A 17,124-nucleotide genomic window follows, 5' to 3' on the forward strand; every position below is an offset into this window, starting at 1 on the left:
TAAAGGTTCCCCTGCGCTTTTGAGGCTTGCTGCAGTTGAGTGCATACCCATCTAAGATTTTCCTCATCTATCTTGATCTGACTAGTAAATCTGCGGCCTCGTTCTACCCATACGAACCATCTGTCCGAGCCCCCATAATTTTCATAAATTTCAAAAGATTTATCACCTGAGATGAAGAAGATCTTCTCTCCCATGACTGGAGACAAGATTTAGTTAGAAGAGAAGAGAAAAGTTAATTAAACAGTGGTCACAGAAGGTGAGAGACTGAGTGTTAGAAAGAAAGAGGGTCAAATTCCGGCACAGGCACCGGAAAGAGGGCATTCTGCAAACCTAGAAAGTAGGAGAGAGAGTGTTTTGGGTTCCGTGCCTGAGAGCTTTTTTTTTTTTTTTTTTTTTTATCCTATGACTATGCACCGAAATAAAACTGACAAGAGAAACAAACCTAATTTGGAGATAAAGTGCTTATAACAATAAAATCTAATTAACTTTCAATCTGAGCATGCTTAGTTTTAGAGCATATAGAATCACCATAGCATCTAATCACAGAAGGCTAACTTTTATGGTGACTCACAGAATCTACGGAATGCAAATTCCAAGAAGGCGTTTGTCTTACTAGTTTTTGAATTACAGCAGGAAAGTATAACGCACACATACACACATAAACACACATATGTAAGCGCACACACGAACATGCAGAGATACATAATGGGGAAGTGTGATCTAGCCATAGTCCACCAAGAAAAACTAACTGGAAACAGAAGCGTATACTATTGGCACATCTGTAATCCAGAGGTTGGATGAGCATATCACATACCATCTGCAATTTGTTTCTTCAATTTGATCAGCACGGAAGGAAGGTATACGCCTCCATTTGAGGCAATCATCACACTGCACCCAAGCATTTCTTGCTGGCAAGAGACGCTCATCTACCCCGCTCCGCAGAATATCCCAGTTTGAAATGCCTCCATCTAAAATATTCTTTTCAGAACCAACTTGTCCAAGCCCAGATGGTATTCCATTTTCTACAACATTAGTCAATATAGTCACTGAATACTACAATGTACCAAGGTTAACTGACATAAATTGAACTTAAAAGGCTCAACTTATTATTATTTGAATCATCTGACAATACCTGTCCCTGAGTGCTGTCTCACTTCACCTAAAGACTTAACAAGGTCACTTTTGTGTTCCGCTTCATGTATAATGTCTTCCTTTTCTTCCTTCTCAAGAAAAACATTGTCTTCCTTTTCCTTGTTCCCCTTCTTTTTACTAACTCTTCTTTTTGACAAATTTGGGACTTCTGGCCTGCTATTTCCTGATACCTTTGGTCTCTCCCCTTCAGAAATTTTTCGCTCATCAAGAGAGGATACCAGTTTCTCCGATAACCCTGACTCTGGAGACTCGGTGCCAAGACTAGAACAAAGATTTCCCTCCAAATCGCTTTCAAGATTTGAGGAAGTACATGAGGTTCCCAAGTTTGATACTCCTGAACAATGCAGCAGTTCTCCTGAATATATCACAGTGCTGAACATGTTGCCCGTTCCATTTCCAGTTGTAGTTAAAACAGAAGTATCAGAACAAGACGAACCATCCCTCTGTTTGTCTCCCTGCATGAGATTCCCATATACTTGTGAATTGCTCATACTTTCTGGAGTAAGCAAATCTTTCACACTACAATTGGAAACCTTTGGGAGACTATCTTTTTTCCTTCCTTTTTTACTGCTCTCTTCATGCATCCTCAGAATTGGAGCATCCACAGGAACAGCACATGACTCAGACAAAGTCAAATCATGAAAGTCTTCTGGAACATCGATTGGAGTATCAGGAATTAGGTTGATGACTTCTGAATCAGGTGAAGTTCCAGGATCCGAAAACCTGTCACCGATCGATCTTCCCTCCTGGAGAGGTGACTCAACATGACAAACTAAAGTCTTAGCAGCTGGATCTTGAACTGCATTTTTTCCTGGTTGGCACACTTGTGATAAGGAAACATAGTCATTATCCAAATTTCCATTGCAACCACGGACCTGCATACTTAGCGCCTCCTCTCCTAACCTACCATCAACTTTGCTGGCAATTTTTGACATTTTTTCCAATTCTTCTCCACCAGTACAGCTTTTGATAGTATCATTATCAATAAGAGGAACAACATCCATCAGGCAGCGTGAACCAAATTTAACCTTCAGGGAGATTGGGCCGGTCGGAATGGAGCTATTACCCTTTGATTTCCGTGACTTTCGACCAATCTTATTCTTACCGTGTTTCTCATTTCCCCTACCACCCCCCGTTGATGCTATTCTTAAATTTTTCTGCTTTCCCGAAGCTATCTCAAGCCTGACATTGCGTTCAAAAGATTGCACCGTATTTTCTAGCAAACCCCAGACCGAAGAACGAGCTTGTTTACTGAAATAGCTTCTTCTCTTTCTTGTAATCTGCAAAGAACTAAGATCTATGGATGCTTTTTTAATGGCTATTCTCCTGCCATTTCTTGCAGGTACTATAGCCAGATTCTGGCTTAACTTGCTGTTGCGCCCACTCCTTCTCCGCAGGGCAATGCGTGCATTGTCAGGACATTCACTTTCAGAAGCGTTATCAGTTTTTACAGTATCTTTGCCTTTATCGTCCTCTTGTGACAACCCAGTTATGATAATTGAGTCAAAAGCATTCACAAGAACATCAGTTCCTGAAGCACCAAGTGTGACCACTCTCTGAGACACATCAGTAGATCTTATCTCAAAGGGTTGAGGTGATTGCAAAGAGACGGATAAGTTTTCAGTTGTGCAATTGGGATCCATAACATATGAACTCCGTCCAAAATCACGTCGTCTGCTATTGATATCTGGGAAAGCATATCAACAGTTTAACAGCAATGTTCAAAGAAAGCATAGGTCTCAATGACAATTCCTCCTTGTACCAGCAGAAGATGTCAAGAACTAACTGTCATGTAAAGGTATGCTTGCCTCAGAAATTCACTGCAGTGATCTGTAAGAGCAAACGATAGTTATATTAATTAGAAAAGCATTCATAATCTTCATCAAAAACAAGTCTTGAAGCAAACATACACACAAAAAGGATGGGAACTGGAATTAGAGAGAAATTCCCCACCCATTCATCAGGGGGAAAATGCCATAACATGGACAAGAAACCCACCACCATAAACAACAGAGATGTCACAAAACATAGCTATGACATCAAGGGTATAATCAAGTTACCAGGTATGAGAAGGAAGTGGGCATTATTTGGCTTTCTTTCTTTCTTAAATGGTAGTAGGTAATCGGTTCAAGAAAATGGTAAAGCCGATAACCTACTGCCTTTTTTTATAACAGTGGTGTTTGGGCTAGCTTGCGCGCACCTCGATTGTCCAAACAGGTACTTGCAACCTCCTACTAGCACAGGTACCGGGTTACTCTGCCCACCAAGGCTCAGGCAGGTGGGAAGAGATCAGCCAGTGTTTTTTTGCCTCCGCTAGGATTTGACCCTGAGAACCTCATGGTTCTCCTCCCACTTCATTGACCACTAGGCCACAACCTTGGGGACAAGTCAATCACCTACTACTACATTCATTTTTGCAACAGAGTTATGGGCTCTAGTCTATTCAATGTTTAATATGTCATGTCTGCCACCTTGCAGTGGTGAATGTCATGGCAAGTTGGAAGACAAGCAGTTGGAGGTCAGAAAGAGAAGACTTGTGGAAGATTTCTCATCTTTGTAGTTTTTGATTGATTAGGAGAAAGAAAGAAGAGAATCTTTTAGGGTATAAAAACCCCGTTGTGGAAAGTTAATTGCTTTCTTTTCTCCATTTATGTGGAAAGTTAATTGCTTTCTTTTCTCCATTTATACTTTCGGTCCAGAAAGTATGTTACCATATCATATAGATGACAAAATCTCATGGCATTTGATGTAACACCATACTTTGTACTGCGTCGCTTGACCCAATATTATCAAATCTGCTAAATATTACTTCCTCCGGCCCAAAAAGAATATCACATTTCTATAATTAGAAACAATTTAACTTATCAAACTTTCCGTTTTACCCCTAATGAAATAATTTATAGCCACATAAATGTCTAAGGTTTGTTTTAGACCACAAATTTCAAAAAAAAACTTTCTTTTTTTTTTCTTAAACTTTGTGCCGGGTCAAACATTGCCACATAAATTGGGACGGAAGAAATAATTAAAGTAATGTAGCCTAATTAAAGTAATGTAGCCTAACTCTTTCCAAAACCCACCAAACCTAAAATTACGGCTGAAACGTCTTGCACAAGCACATATATATACAACTTTAATTTTATTTTTTTTGTTGTTGTAAACTTATTTTGTGCCTAGCAATGGATGAAGCTGGAGTTTAAGACTATGGGAGACCAGGGTTAAAATCCTGGAAGTGTCAAATAAGCTAGGTGATTTCTTCCAATCTGCCCAAGCCTTGGTGGCAGAGTAGAGCCTGTTTGGATGGGCTTATAACTTATGACTCTTTTATTTATTCGCCTAAAACGCAAGTGCTTAAAATCACTTTTTTATCTTACACAAACACTACAAAAAGTGCTTAAAATAAGACAATCCAAACAGGCTCTTACTCACTACATATATGGATGATCACTGGGACCATTAAAGACTATCACCTGCTGCATTGAGGGAAAAACAAAAAACAAAAAAATGCTTAGTTTTCAAAGGAACGCGGTGCCGTTTAAAAGGCCAAAAGTGAAAGAGTAGATAATACACACCAATAAAAGGAAACCCTAAGCAGCAGCAGTTCATTAAAATCCCTAAAAACAAAGCTCCAACACCAATGCACATACATACATACATACATATATGATATATCCACCTAGTTGCCGAAATTAAAAAAAAAAAAAACAATTGAATTAGAGAAAAGAAAAGAATAAAGATGATACCTGATGGAAATTGAAGAAACTTGAGGAATAGTAAGAAGACCAATTTCAGGAAATATACACAAGTATATGTGTGCATAGAGAGAGAGAAATTGGATATTTATTAGAGAGAGAGAAGAGGAGGAATCACTTCACAGCAAACGGTTTTTAAGAGTTCTTTTTTGGCGAAAGAGAGAGGGCTAACTCATTTCTCTTTTTCTTTTATTTTTATCCAAACTAATATTAGTAAGTAGTAGTATTATTGGGTTCTAAATAATCAATTATTATTTTCTGGAAGACCAGGTCAACCATATTAATTTTCTGTCTTAATTCCATCATTGGTTTGTTTAGTCTTTTTTAGCATCAAATTTAGATAATTAAAAATTAACTAAATACTGCTACTCCTATAAATTATAGTATATTCTTATAAAATCAAGAAAATATCTGAAATAGGGATATTGTTATAATATGTTATACTTGTGAGATTACACTGAGTATGTTATATTAACATAAATTATTTAACTTTCAAAATATTACTCGTGCATACACAAATAGCTAGTAAAAAACTTTAGCATAAATACAATAAAAATATTACTCTTTTTAGTCCTTTTTATCTATCATATTGAAACACCTATTAACAAAATTGTATGACAGCTTTAATCAAAAAAGATAGAGCCCATTTGGCTTAGCTTATAAGTTATTTTCAGCTTTTTTGAGTATTTGGTTGATCAGCTGATAAGTCATTTTGTGCTTAAAATAAGTCCAAAAAATAAGTTGTGATAACCCAACTTATTTTTTTAGCTTATAAATTGTTTTTACGCTTGTAAGCTGCTTTTTTTTAAGCTAAGCCAAATGGATCCATATTCAATAAAATTGTTCCTTTAAATGAGTAGCTAATAATTTTATGTCTCCTCAAATAGCAAGGGGAAAACTAAAATTCAAAAAAAAAAAAAAACTAATGCTTTGTTGATATTTTTGATTGATAAATATCTTGAATTGAATTCCTTTTGATTAAAGTGAGATAAAATGGACGTAAGAGAGTTAGTACATTGGCTTGCTTTTTGTACTTTCTTTAACAGATGGGGTCAATGGGTGGTTGAATGGACACGCGGCATATAGGGGTGTTTCAGACATTTTGGTGGCCTTCTCCATTTTTTGTATTTTAGTCTTTAAAGCCTCTTTTGTTTTGACTGATTGCCTAACGAGGTTTTGACTTTACATATTTGGTAATTGTTGCTTTTTCCTCTCAGTGAATTTAGGGCCTGTTTGGAAACCCACCTGGTAATTGGAGTGGGGTAATTAGTGGGTAGTAATTACACAGTAGTATAATTATAATGACCTGTTTATTTATCATAACGTAATTACAGTGTAATTATAAGCGTGTTGTTTAGTTGTACAAATGTAATTACATATTTAGTTTAATTTAAAAATAAAATTTAATTATAAAATATTTAAAATTATATTTAAAAAATATTTGCCTTTATAAATGATATTAAATTAGCTATTTAATAACACATTGTTTGTTGAAAATATATTAACTAATAATCATATATTTGTAACTAATATTGTAAAAAATAATTGATATATATTTTTCAAATTAATAATATTTAATTTTAATTAATTATAAAACTTAAAAAAAAGACTTTTTTTGTGAGAACGTCACGGATTGGATGTTTGATAAAAAAAAAAATTATATATATAATGCCATAAAATTATTCAAATGCTTGGCACAAAAAATGGGCGAGGAGGAGAGAGAGAGAGAGCACCGTTTCGTAGCCATGTGCTCTTATCCTTTGAGCTAAAGGCCCCACCCCGTCTCCACCGGATCTATTCCGTACCCGGCAGGAACATTTCCATCAAAAAGTGAAAAATAAACAACGTTAAGGGTGTTCATGGTTCGGTTTGGGTTGGTTATTGATTAAAACCATAAAAACCAATTTAGTCGGTTTAAATGTCACTATAACCAAAAAATAAAATAATAACCACCGGTTTGGTTATTGTCGGTTTGGTTCGGTTTGGTTGGATTTTTCGGTTTATGACTAGCGTATGAGACATCGGAAAACATTAAAAAGTTGAAAAAGACATGTCTTTTTTTTTGTTCAAACGATAACTTTTATTTATCGTTTAAGGTAAATATATATTTTCACTATTAGTGATAGTGTCGTAATTCAAAGTTGCTAAACTATTACATATAGAGCTAAAAACTATAGTGGGCTGGCATCATTTTTGTCATCTTAATACACACATAACGAAATAAAGTAAAGCATAGGAGCTTTTAGTTGTTGTTATAAACATCCATATTAATTAAACATAAAGACTACCTAAAATTAAAATTAAAATATATGAAATAAAAAAAATTGTGTAATGATCCCAAACTTTGGGGCAATACTTGCATTTTGTCCTCAATTCTCCCATTTTATTAAAAACACTTTGTGTAATGATCCCAACGATGTTTTTCTATCATTATCCCTGCGCTAGTGTCTCGATTCCAAAGAGTTGTTCTTTTTTGCCTTTTAGGAGGATTACCACGGAAGAAGTATTAGGGCATTACAGTTGTGCTTGAGTTGCGAAAATGCGTCTTTCTTTGAAGTATCTTAATAACGCTCCAAATCTACAATCTCTATCCTTTTCATATGAAAAATATTAGAAGTTTAGGACCCGTTCGGACAAGAAAAAAAGAAAGGTATAAATTCGGGGGAAAAAAGAAGAAACAACCTAAAATCAAATGGCTGACAAAAGAAAGGCTAAAAATTTAAGTTAAAGACATTAGACTCTAACGTGAGAGAACACATTTTAGGTTTATACTTAACTTTCCAATATTAAAAGACTTAAAGACATTTTGAAATATTCTTAAAAACATGGGCCTTAAACAATCATGTGAAATAAGTAGACCAAAAATCAAATTAATGATTAAAAGGTATAAAATATTTATAATTATTTATGAAAAACTAATATTATACATATAAATAATTATAAAATTTATGTATATAATTTATCGGTTTGGTTCGGTTATTTATTCGGTTATTTTTTAATATAACCATAACCAAACCAAATATTGTCGGTTTTTAAAATTTAAAACCAAATCAAACCAAACCAAACCAAATGTCAGTTTTTTTATTCGATTTGGTTAAATTTTCGGTTTGGTTTTGGTTTTAACCAAAACCGTGAACAGCCCTACATGCAATGTAAAAGCAAATAACTTAAAATTGAAAATATAACCTAAATCCAAAATTTAAAATCCAAAAGAAAAAGTTTAACAGAATACTCTTACGTCAAATTTAAACATTACATAAGTAAGTTTCAACGTAACTTAAGTAAATAATTCAAAAGAAAGGGAAAATATAAGTCTATAACTTCATTCACGATGAAATTCTACTTTAATAACGTCACTCGTTATATGTCAAGTTTTTTAATGACTCATTCTTTCCAATATTAAGAGGTTTAGTTTCAAAAATTAGAATAATAACACGGTTATGCTAAATGAATAAAATAAAAAAATAAAAAAATAAAAAAAATACGAGCAATTACATGGAACCACAAGAAGTAAAGGTTGGGAATGAGAAGAAAGGAAATGAAAAATAAATAATATAAAAAGAAATATACATTTTAAAAAATAAAAATAATTAAAAAGTAAAAATAAAAAGAAATTAAAATAATAGAAATTAAAAATAAATTAAAAATAAAAAGAAATTAAAATAAACACCCAATTCTCGGCCGCCCCCCCCCCTCAAGAATTGGAGAGTGTAATTACACCCTCTCAATTACACTCAATTCTCACCTAGCGTGTAATTATTTGGTCAAACAAACAGGTCAAACTGTATAATTACACCCAATTATACTCAATTCCAATTACCTGGGTGGCTTTCCAAAGAGGCCCTTAATGATGAAATATGCGTTAGCTTTTACCCAAATTAAGTCCTTGTTTGGTTAACAAATTTACGAGATCATTCTTATTTTTAAATATTTTTTTTTACATAAAATTGATTTATAATATCATTATTTTCTTAATAAATAAAACTTTTGAATAATCTAATTTTTTTTGTTATTCAATCTTTTTACTTAAATTATGTAGGAAATCTTGAATTTATGGTTTTAAATTCAGTTAAAAATTTGAATTTATATAAAAAAAAAATCTTGTTCAAATTATTTGACATAATTAACTATAATTTCTTTTATAATATATTTTCTAATATTTAAGACTTTAAAATCAAATAAAGTATTACTCATTATGTGAACTATGTAGAAAATTTCAATATATATTTGAAATTTTAAAATCAATTAAAATTTAATAATCTGAAATACTTCATTTCCTTATGAACTAATTTTAAAGTTTGTTATTATTATTATTTTTTTTTTGTCATAGAAATAACAATAATTTTTGTAAGATAATTTCACAGAAGACCTCAGAAAATCACATAAGGCATCTGAAGACTTATACGGAATATGATTTATTCATTTATTAAGCTATTTAAATGTGATTAACATTCATTATTTTTATTAAATGACTTATATTTACTTATTTCATAAAAACTCAAACATTGTTTGATAATGTAGTAATATTTTTGAATTGTATACTCATTAATATACTCCCTTCGGATCAAAAAGAGTGTCCACTTATCCTTTATATTTTTGTTCAAAAAAAGTGTTCATTTATCAAATCAAGAAAGAATTAACCTTATTTTTTCAGATTTGCCCTTATTAAGTATTAAATGACCAAATTCCAATACCTATTTAATTAGAGATAATTTAGTCAAATTACCTATTTTTATCTGGGATTTAGTATTTTCTTAAAGGGTATGCAAATGGCTAAATCGACACTTTTTTATTAATTTAAAGACTACGTGAGGCTATTTTGGGAAGCTTTCCCAAAGTTCAAAGAACCCTATTTGCTTTGGCTTTCAAAAAACGTGGCTTTAGTTTCGAAAAGGGTGTCCGCAAAAGATTCCCAAAACCCAAAATCCAGATTTTGAAGCCGTTTGAAAAAAAACTCTTTTGTAAATAAAAACACATATTCCTCTTCAAATTAAAAGACTGCTCCAGAAAATCCAAAAGACACTTATTTTTTTTTCAAAAATTTAAACTAAATCCAAACAATTTTATTTCAAATCTTTTTATATGAAAATTATTTGTGGCTTTTACAATGTTTATTGAGTTGTCAAATTTTAATGAATAGTTGTTATATTATTATGGAGAGAATACGTTTCTTTAAGAGGAATATGTCACTGAATAACTGATAAAAGATGTGGTGCAGCGGATGGGCTACTTCTCCCTTAACCAGAGGTCTCGGATTCGAGTCCTGTGTATGAAAAAATTCTTAGTAGAGAGCGTTTCCCCCGAATGGGGCCCTATGCGACACGAATCTGGACATAGTCGGGCTCCAATGCGAATACCTAACACCGTTTGAGAAACCAAAAAAAAAATGACACTGAATCTATTGATTGGCACAGTCTTATTGAGATTGATCATATTACGACAGTGTGTCCCTTAAAAAATCTTCGTTTCTCCTTCCTTCCTCTCCCTTTGTTTACTTTTGTTGCTCTTAAACTTCAAAAAATTTATACTCTAATTTTAATTTTATATAATGATCTATCAATTGCTTTTATGTAATGATTTTCAAATAATTCATACAGACACACAGAGAGATTAGTATTATCAATATAAAAGTTGAATCACCATTTGAACTACGATCAAAATTACAATACAAACACAAATTATTAACATGCAAAAAATTGTACCTTTGTAATACTAACCTCTCTTGCAATCTGAATATATCTACATTCGCCTCTCTTATTTGAGTTTTGTTTTTTTTGCAAGAAGTTCTTTAATTTACTGTCACCGGAAAGTTCGGTAAATCCGGCCAATTTTTCCTTTTAAATTATTTTTGTTGTACTCAACATTTTATACGCAGCATTTTACACTCAGCTTATTTTCAAACTCATCTGTATTATTACAAAGAGAAACAAGTAGCAACGTAATCAAGAAATGCCTTAATTACATACACTAATATTAATGTAGTACGAAGTAAGCAGTTACATTTAAGTTGAAACCATGGGAGGAGCCCTTCAATATTCAGCGCGATAAACATTTCGTAATTGGCATATTAAAAGATGTTTCCCTCTATAGTCTATATCACTTCACAACGCTAGAAATTAGAATAACTAGTTTTCTAGTACAAAACCCTAGATATATTATTTACAACACTCGCCTACTTTTCAGAATCCATCTAGACCCCTAAGAAAAAACAATAATGTACTGTAGTAAATTAGTAATAATATAATGACCAAACTCCATTTACACATAGCATTAACAGTGCACAAACATTGCATTTTGAGTACTAAATTAAAACCATACGAAGACCCATAAATAGTCAGTACAACCATTAGGTAATTTCCAGATGAAAAGTTGCCTTGCAACAATTAAAGTCATATGAGTAGTCTTTCTAGCACAAACCCTAAATTATTAAGGGTCTTTCATTTAAAGGGCAGATAGAGGTGGAATTAATATAATGTTACATTCGTTCATGTAGATTTGGCTGCATTGGCTGAACTCGTAGAGCAAATGGCATCTGGTACTCGTAATCTCTATCTCTTTGATGATAGACATCCTCTTGCATCACTCTCATATTTCCTCCCATGGCTGCCATCTCCTTTTGGTGCTGTTCACATAATAATATAGTCATTTATTATCCAAAGAGGTACAATTTGAAGAGAGAAAATACAGTTAGGCAAAGATCAATGTTTAGTTTGTCACTATGAATGAATAGAAATTGTATTCTTTTCTGATATTAATGTTTTTTTGGGGCGCAATTGTCACTTAACTAAAATGAAAAGGCAACAATTTGACAGTTTAAAGTTCTAAGCGCATAAGTGTGAAAATTTGAAGACTTTCAATTCTATATACGCCATAGGTTCTCGTATGTTTCTTTTTCCAAAGGCTAGCTAATTTTGAATTTCTTCACATACATTGCCATATGGTGAAAAAGAGTTCTCACAATTATTTCACAAAGAGAGAATACATGCCAAATATTATGAAAGTGATAAAAATTAACCTTTAAAAAAAAAAAAAAAAAAAAAAAAAAAAAACTTTGTCTCCAATGATCATTTATGTGCGCAAAGTAACAATACTGGTTTGGCATCCCAAACTTTGTACATGATCATTGAGATGAGATAAAATTACTCTTGATTAGTTTCTCATGTATTTACATGTTCATGTGGCAATTTAAGCTATGTTCTTATATATGATGGCTGTGACTTACCAAAGCATATTGAAGTTGCTTATGTTCCTCCTCCAGAATTTGATCCTAAACAAAGACATTAGTAACTAATATCAGCCCCAAAGTCCAAATGCAACTTATGATTTCATTCACATATGTATAAGCAAGTATTGTTATTTTCACACTTACATTTTTCCTAACCATCCTCAAGATCTCAGACTGTCAAAACAGTAAGCAATTGAAAAACAAGAAAAAAGGAAGGATATCAAAGTCTGCTTTTGATAATCGGAATTACAAAGTAAGACATGTTTTCTTTAAAAAAAAAAATAGGGAAAATTAAGTTACCTGCTTGGCACTGATACTTGAAAGCCCATTTTGTAAGCCTTCTTCCATAACCATAAGCTCTTTGTAGTTCAGCGAATTGATATCTTCTCCTTTAAGATGCCTAGATACATACTTGTACATAATTAGCAAGGGTACTGGGTAATACATGGAGTAAAAGAATAATAAACTTTTTAGGAGAAACTTAAAAGAGTGAAATTTACCTGAGCTTAACCTGCATACTGTCATTCTCTTTCTTGATTCTATCAATTTCATTGCTCAAGTTCTGTAAGTATTACAGCATTTATTTATGAAGTACCAGAGTATTGTGACTGAATGCAAATAATATTCAAGATTCAGCAAGAGGTGACAAATAAATATATGCAATTGTGCCATTTGAACTTGTTTCAGAGTTTTTTTTATGACCGAGAAATTCATATAAGGTTGACCAACTGCAGATTTCGAAATTTCGGGATAATAAATCCACCACTCTATAATTCTCCACTTAAATATCATACTTAGATCACACGCCGCAAAGCTCATATTTGTTTTATAAGTTCTTTAAAAAAAAAAAATCTTGTTTTGACGATTCTGTTGTACCCTTTCATCAAGTAGTGAAAGTGTAATCGGAATCGCGGAATTTGCAAGGTATAAAAGAAATTGCTAGTCTTTTACAATTATATTTACCAAACAATTGCATGAAAGAGAAAGAAAATGAAGAGAAAGAGAGCTAGAGAGAGAGGATTTGTGTTATTTTTCCAGATCTGTTGATAGATGTAACATCTCACGCAGGGATTTGTGTTCTTTAATTTATTTATCCTTAAAGAAGCATTCATGATAAAGAAGCATTCATGATATTCAGTAGAGACAGGGAATTGAGAAAACTAGTAGAGAGAGAGAGAGAGATCTAGTGAAAAATAGAGATCTAGAGAGCTACACATCCTATTTGTAGATCTGCTCCTAGATTTCATGTTTCAAGTCACTTGACATAAGTTTAGGAAAAACCCATCTCTTCTTCCACAGGAAAAAAGCCAGAATCAGGAAAAAACATGTACACAAGGGACTTTCCAATTTCTCCACACACACACATACACATACACATACACATATATAGAGTGGAACTTATACCTCATGCTTAGCATCCCATAGCCTCCTCCCAGAAGTCTTTTGGTAACCATCCAGTATATCACTCATCCTTAATATCATCAAAAAAAAAAAATTAATTTCAACAAAGAATCATAAAAACTAGGTTTTCAACCGAAAATTTTAATTAACTAACATGACTTACGTAGTAGAAGGGCTACAATATTCATGCATCTTTCCAGAACTACCAAAGATGATAAGGGAGACTTTGGCATCACAAAGAACAGTGATTTCTTTAGCTTTCTTGATTATCCCATTTCTTCTCTTTGAGTAAGTCACTTGCCTGTTGCTTGAGTTCTCTATTCTCTTTATCTCTATTTTTCCTCTCCCCATAATTACACAACAAAACTCTCGCTTCTCTTCTTCTTGAAGTTAGTTGTATAATCAACAGGTTAGAATAAAGAGGAAGAAGATATAGGAAGAGAGATGAAAGTTTAATGGCATTTTCTATAAGAGGTTTTGCCGACCAGAAACTTTCTATGTTCTCAGCAAAGTAGGTTTTTTATGGGCATTTGACAATGCCAAGCCACTGATTACTATCCTGTCCTTTGATCCTAGCTTTACTGGCTTGTTAATGAAACATACAAAATTAACCTCTCAAGTCTTAGCCTCTGTTACACTTTTTTATCCTCAGGTCTCTCCTTTCCATTTTCTATTAAAACAAGTTTTAATAATTACTGTACAACCATTATTTATTATGACTATTAGAGCTTATATAAAAAGGAATTTTTATATAATGAAGTCATATAAATTAAGGTATTTACATGTAACGCTCTTAGTATAATACCATGACGACGTTTTTTGTTATTGTTACTATTAAAATTGGTGCTTGTCAATATGGATAAATGGAGATTTCCTAATTTTAGGATTAGGAATAAAAAGACCAAGGACATCAAATACTCTTGATGTGGTTCCTCATGTATGCCTAACCTTATACTTTTGGAAGCTTAACTATGCTCAAGAGAGTCATACTCTCATCCTTTGTATAGTGACCTATGATCACAATTCTGGTGAACTTTTTTAACACTAGGCCTTGGTTAGCAAGGATTGAAGCAAAGGGCATGTCATTAGCCTTACATAGTGTATATGAGGTTAGGCACTTCATACCTCGAGTGCATGTATTCTCCTTTTGATTATTAATAATATACAAGGTAGGGGACCGGTCTAACCCCCACTCTGAAGGTGGCTTTAAAAAAATGTTGCTTGTCACCTGCCAAAATCGGAAAATAAAACAGTAACAATTTTGTTGATTCTCTACTTTTGTTATTGTTATTTCTGTTCTTAGGCATAAAAGATGGCTGTTGGGAATTGGAATGGTTACACAAGTAGCATTTTGAAAACTATACGGTGACGGTATGCTTGCACAAATGCATTCGAGACTTTAGTTTAGAGACATTTCAAATAATTCTTATTTTGATTCTCTTGTTTATGATTGTAAGACACTAATGAAAGATTATCAATTAGTGTTTGTTTCTGTAGTTAAAAAATCAGCTAATAAAGTTGCTCATGCTTTAACTAGGGTAGCTGTTTCTATGTCTGATTCGATGGAATGGTGGTTTGTCCCACCATCTTTTATTTCTGATGTATTTGCTTCTGATTTGAGTAATAATTAAGAACCCACCTTTAAAAAATATGAAAGCAATTTTGAATTTTTTTAGAGGCCCCTATTTTAGATATAGCCAGAGTTTATAAAGTATTTAATGTTCGTTCCATAATCAACCGAAGAATAATCCATGGTTTGTGGAATTAATTGATTGGATAACCCGACACCCATATGTCGACACGCGAGTCTGAAGTTGAAATGCGCGAGTTTGAAGGTTTCAAACTTCAAACATACAGGTGGGTTGGATGGGTTGGAGACTGGCAAGCATAACTTCAAACCCAAATGTGTGAACTTGACTTAACATTGCATTTGCAGTTAAAACTTTATTAGAAATTTTGATTTGAAGTTAGGCCATCACTTATCCCTAACTTCAGATCTATATGTCCGAAGTTTGAACAATCAAACCTATATATATCTCAAGTAGATATAACGCTAAGTTTTCATAGCCATTGAACTGAGTCTAAGGTCTCATTTATTTTTATTAAGATTAAGATGCTTAAATCTGAATACACATCTGAATTTTAAGATGTACATTAAGATGTAGATGTTTGAATCTGAATATACATCTGAATATGAAGATGATGTATTAAGATCTGAATACTAAATAATTAAACTATTTATTTTTTCAACATCTCAATTGTAAAACTTGTCTTTTTTTAAAATTAATAAATACTAAATTTAATAAAATACTAACTTAATCTAATACTATATCAAAAAATATTTTTCAAAAATTATATGGTGTTAGTGGTGATGATAGCTAGCGGTGGTGGTTATGGGTGTCAATTGGAGATGATGTTGGCTAATGGTGGTGTTGTGGCCGTGTAGTAGCTAGTGGTGATGGTGACTGACATTACTGATTGATGGTGGTATTTAGTGGCGGTGACTGATCATTGTGGTGGTGTCACACCCCTACTAGGAGTATGACGGGCTCCGACCCGTAGGTCGGGAACCACCTGACTTATCCGTTACCTTGAACATGATAAACCATAACTCAAAGAACACCTGCACGCAGAAAAGGCCCAACATAGGAATATCCAATCATTCAGCACATGTGTTCATATACGGACTGACAAGGTCGCCACATCATAACGTATATCATAAAGCCGGCAAGGCTAACAGTACATTATCAAAAGCTCAAAATAAGGCCGACAAGGCCACCAATATATTATACCATAATATGACCCGGTGGAACTTTAAAACATCTAACTGTACACATACGTCTACGAGCCTCTACATAGATTTCAATTTATTATAAGGACAATACCAAATAGACTGCAGCTCCGAAGTAAGTGGAGTGCTCCTGAGAATCCGCTGATAGAAGACCTACGGGTCTGATCCGTCTCCCTGCCTACCTGCGGGCATGAGCGCAGCGTCCACAAGAAGGGACGTCAGTACGAATAATGTCGAGTATGTAAGGCATGAATAACAACATAATATAGATATAAAAGGTAACATGGAATATGAGAGATAACCTGTACATTTGGATGCCTCATAAGGCGGATGCCATGCATGCTTAGCCTTAAAAAAAAAAAACATTTTATACATATACATAGTACCATGCCCGGCCATTAAGGCTCGGTGTCATATATATAGTATCATGCCCGGCCATTAAGGCTCGGTGTCATATATATAGTATCATGCCCGTCCATTGAGGCTCGGTGTTATCATCATTAGCCCGCGTCCGAGGCAATATCATAACATGCCTACTGCAGTGGTGTGCACATCTACGTGCCATGCCCGCCGACTATAGCGCGGCCCGGTGTGAGAAAATACATACATATATATAAAGCATGCATGAGAGCCAAATAAAAGCTACGATTCTATCGGAGTGACGTAAGGTCGGTAACCTCCGATTTTCATTATGGAAGTATCATCATCGCTATATCTCACCTTGAAGGAACAATTATTATAAGGTGAGATCAACAACAATGAATAAAATCGAGAAAATCACGAAAATAACTCAACATTCTCATATT

General features: G+C 33.5%; 2 protein-coding genes across 2 annotated transcripts in view; both read right to left on the reverse strand.

The window, feature by feature from the left end:
* Nucleotides 1-5,049, reverse strand: part of LOC132053843 (histone-lysine N-methyltransferase ASHH2-like) — a gene marked incomplete at its 3' end in the record, with an annotated part of 28,921 nt that extends 23,872 nt beyond the window's left edge. Inside the window, exons 1-3 of the mRNA XM_059445939.1 lie at nucleotides 4,893-5,049; nucleotides 1,133-2,982; nucleotides 815-1,022 (exon numbers count right to left, since the gene is read on the reverse strand). Coding sequence (XP_059301922.1) covers nucleotides 815-1,022; nucleotides 1,133-2,795 — 1,871 coding nt within the window. The remainder of the gene's footprint in view (nucleotides 1-814; nucleotides 1,023-1,132; nucleotides 2,983-4,892) is intronic.
* Nucleotides 5,050-11,171: 6,122 nt separating this feature from the next.
* Nucleotides 11,172-14,110, reverse strand: LOC132054471 (floral homeotic protein PMADS 2). Its single transcript, XM_059446474.1, has 7 exons — nucleotides 13,691-14,110; nucleotides 13,531-13,597; nucleotides 12,627-12,688; nucleotides 12,427-12,526; nucleotides 12,271-12,300; nucleotides 12,124-12,168; nucleotides 11,172-11,523 (listed from the first exon to the last, which is right to left on the reverse strand). The coding sequence occupies exons 1-7, from the start codon at nucleotides 13,876-13,878 to the stop codon at nucleotides 11,377-11,379; spliced, it is 639 nt and encodes a 212-aa protein (XP_059302457.1). The 5' UTR covers nucleotides 13,879-14,110; the 3' UTR covers nucleotides 11,172-11,376.
* Between the last annotated feature and the right edge of the window lie 3,014 nt (nucleotides 14,111-17,124).

Source organism: Lycium ferocissimum, chromosome 4 (genome assembly GCF_029784015.1).
Source record: "Lycium ferocissimum isolate CSIRO_LF1 chromosome 4, AGI_CSIRO_Lferr_CH_V1, whole genome shotgun sequence".
NCBI lineage: Eukaryota > Viridiplantae > Streptophyta > Magnoliopsida > Solanales > Solanaceae > Lycium > Lycium ferocissimum.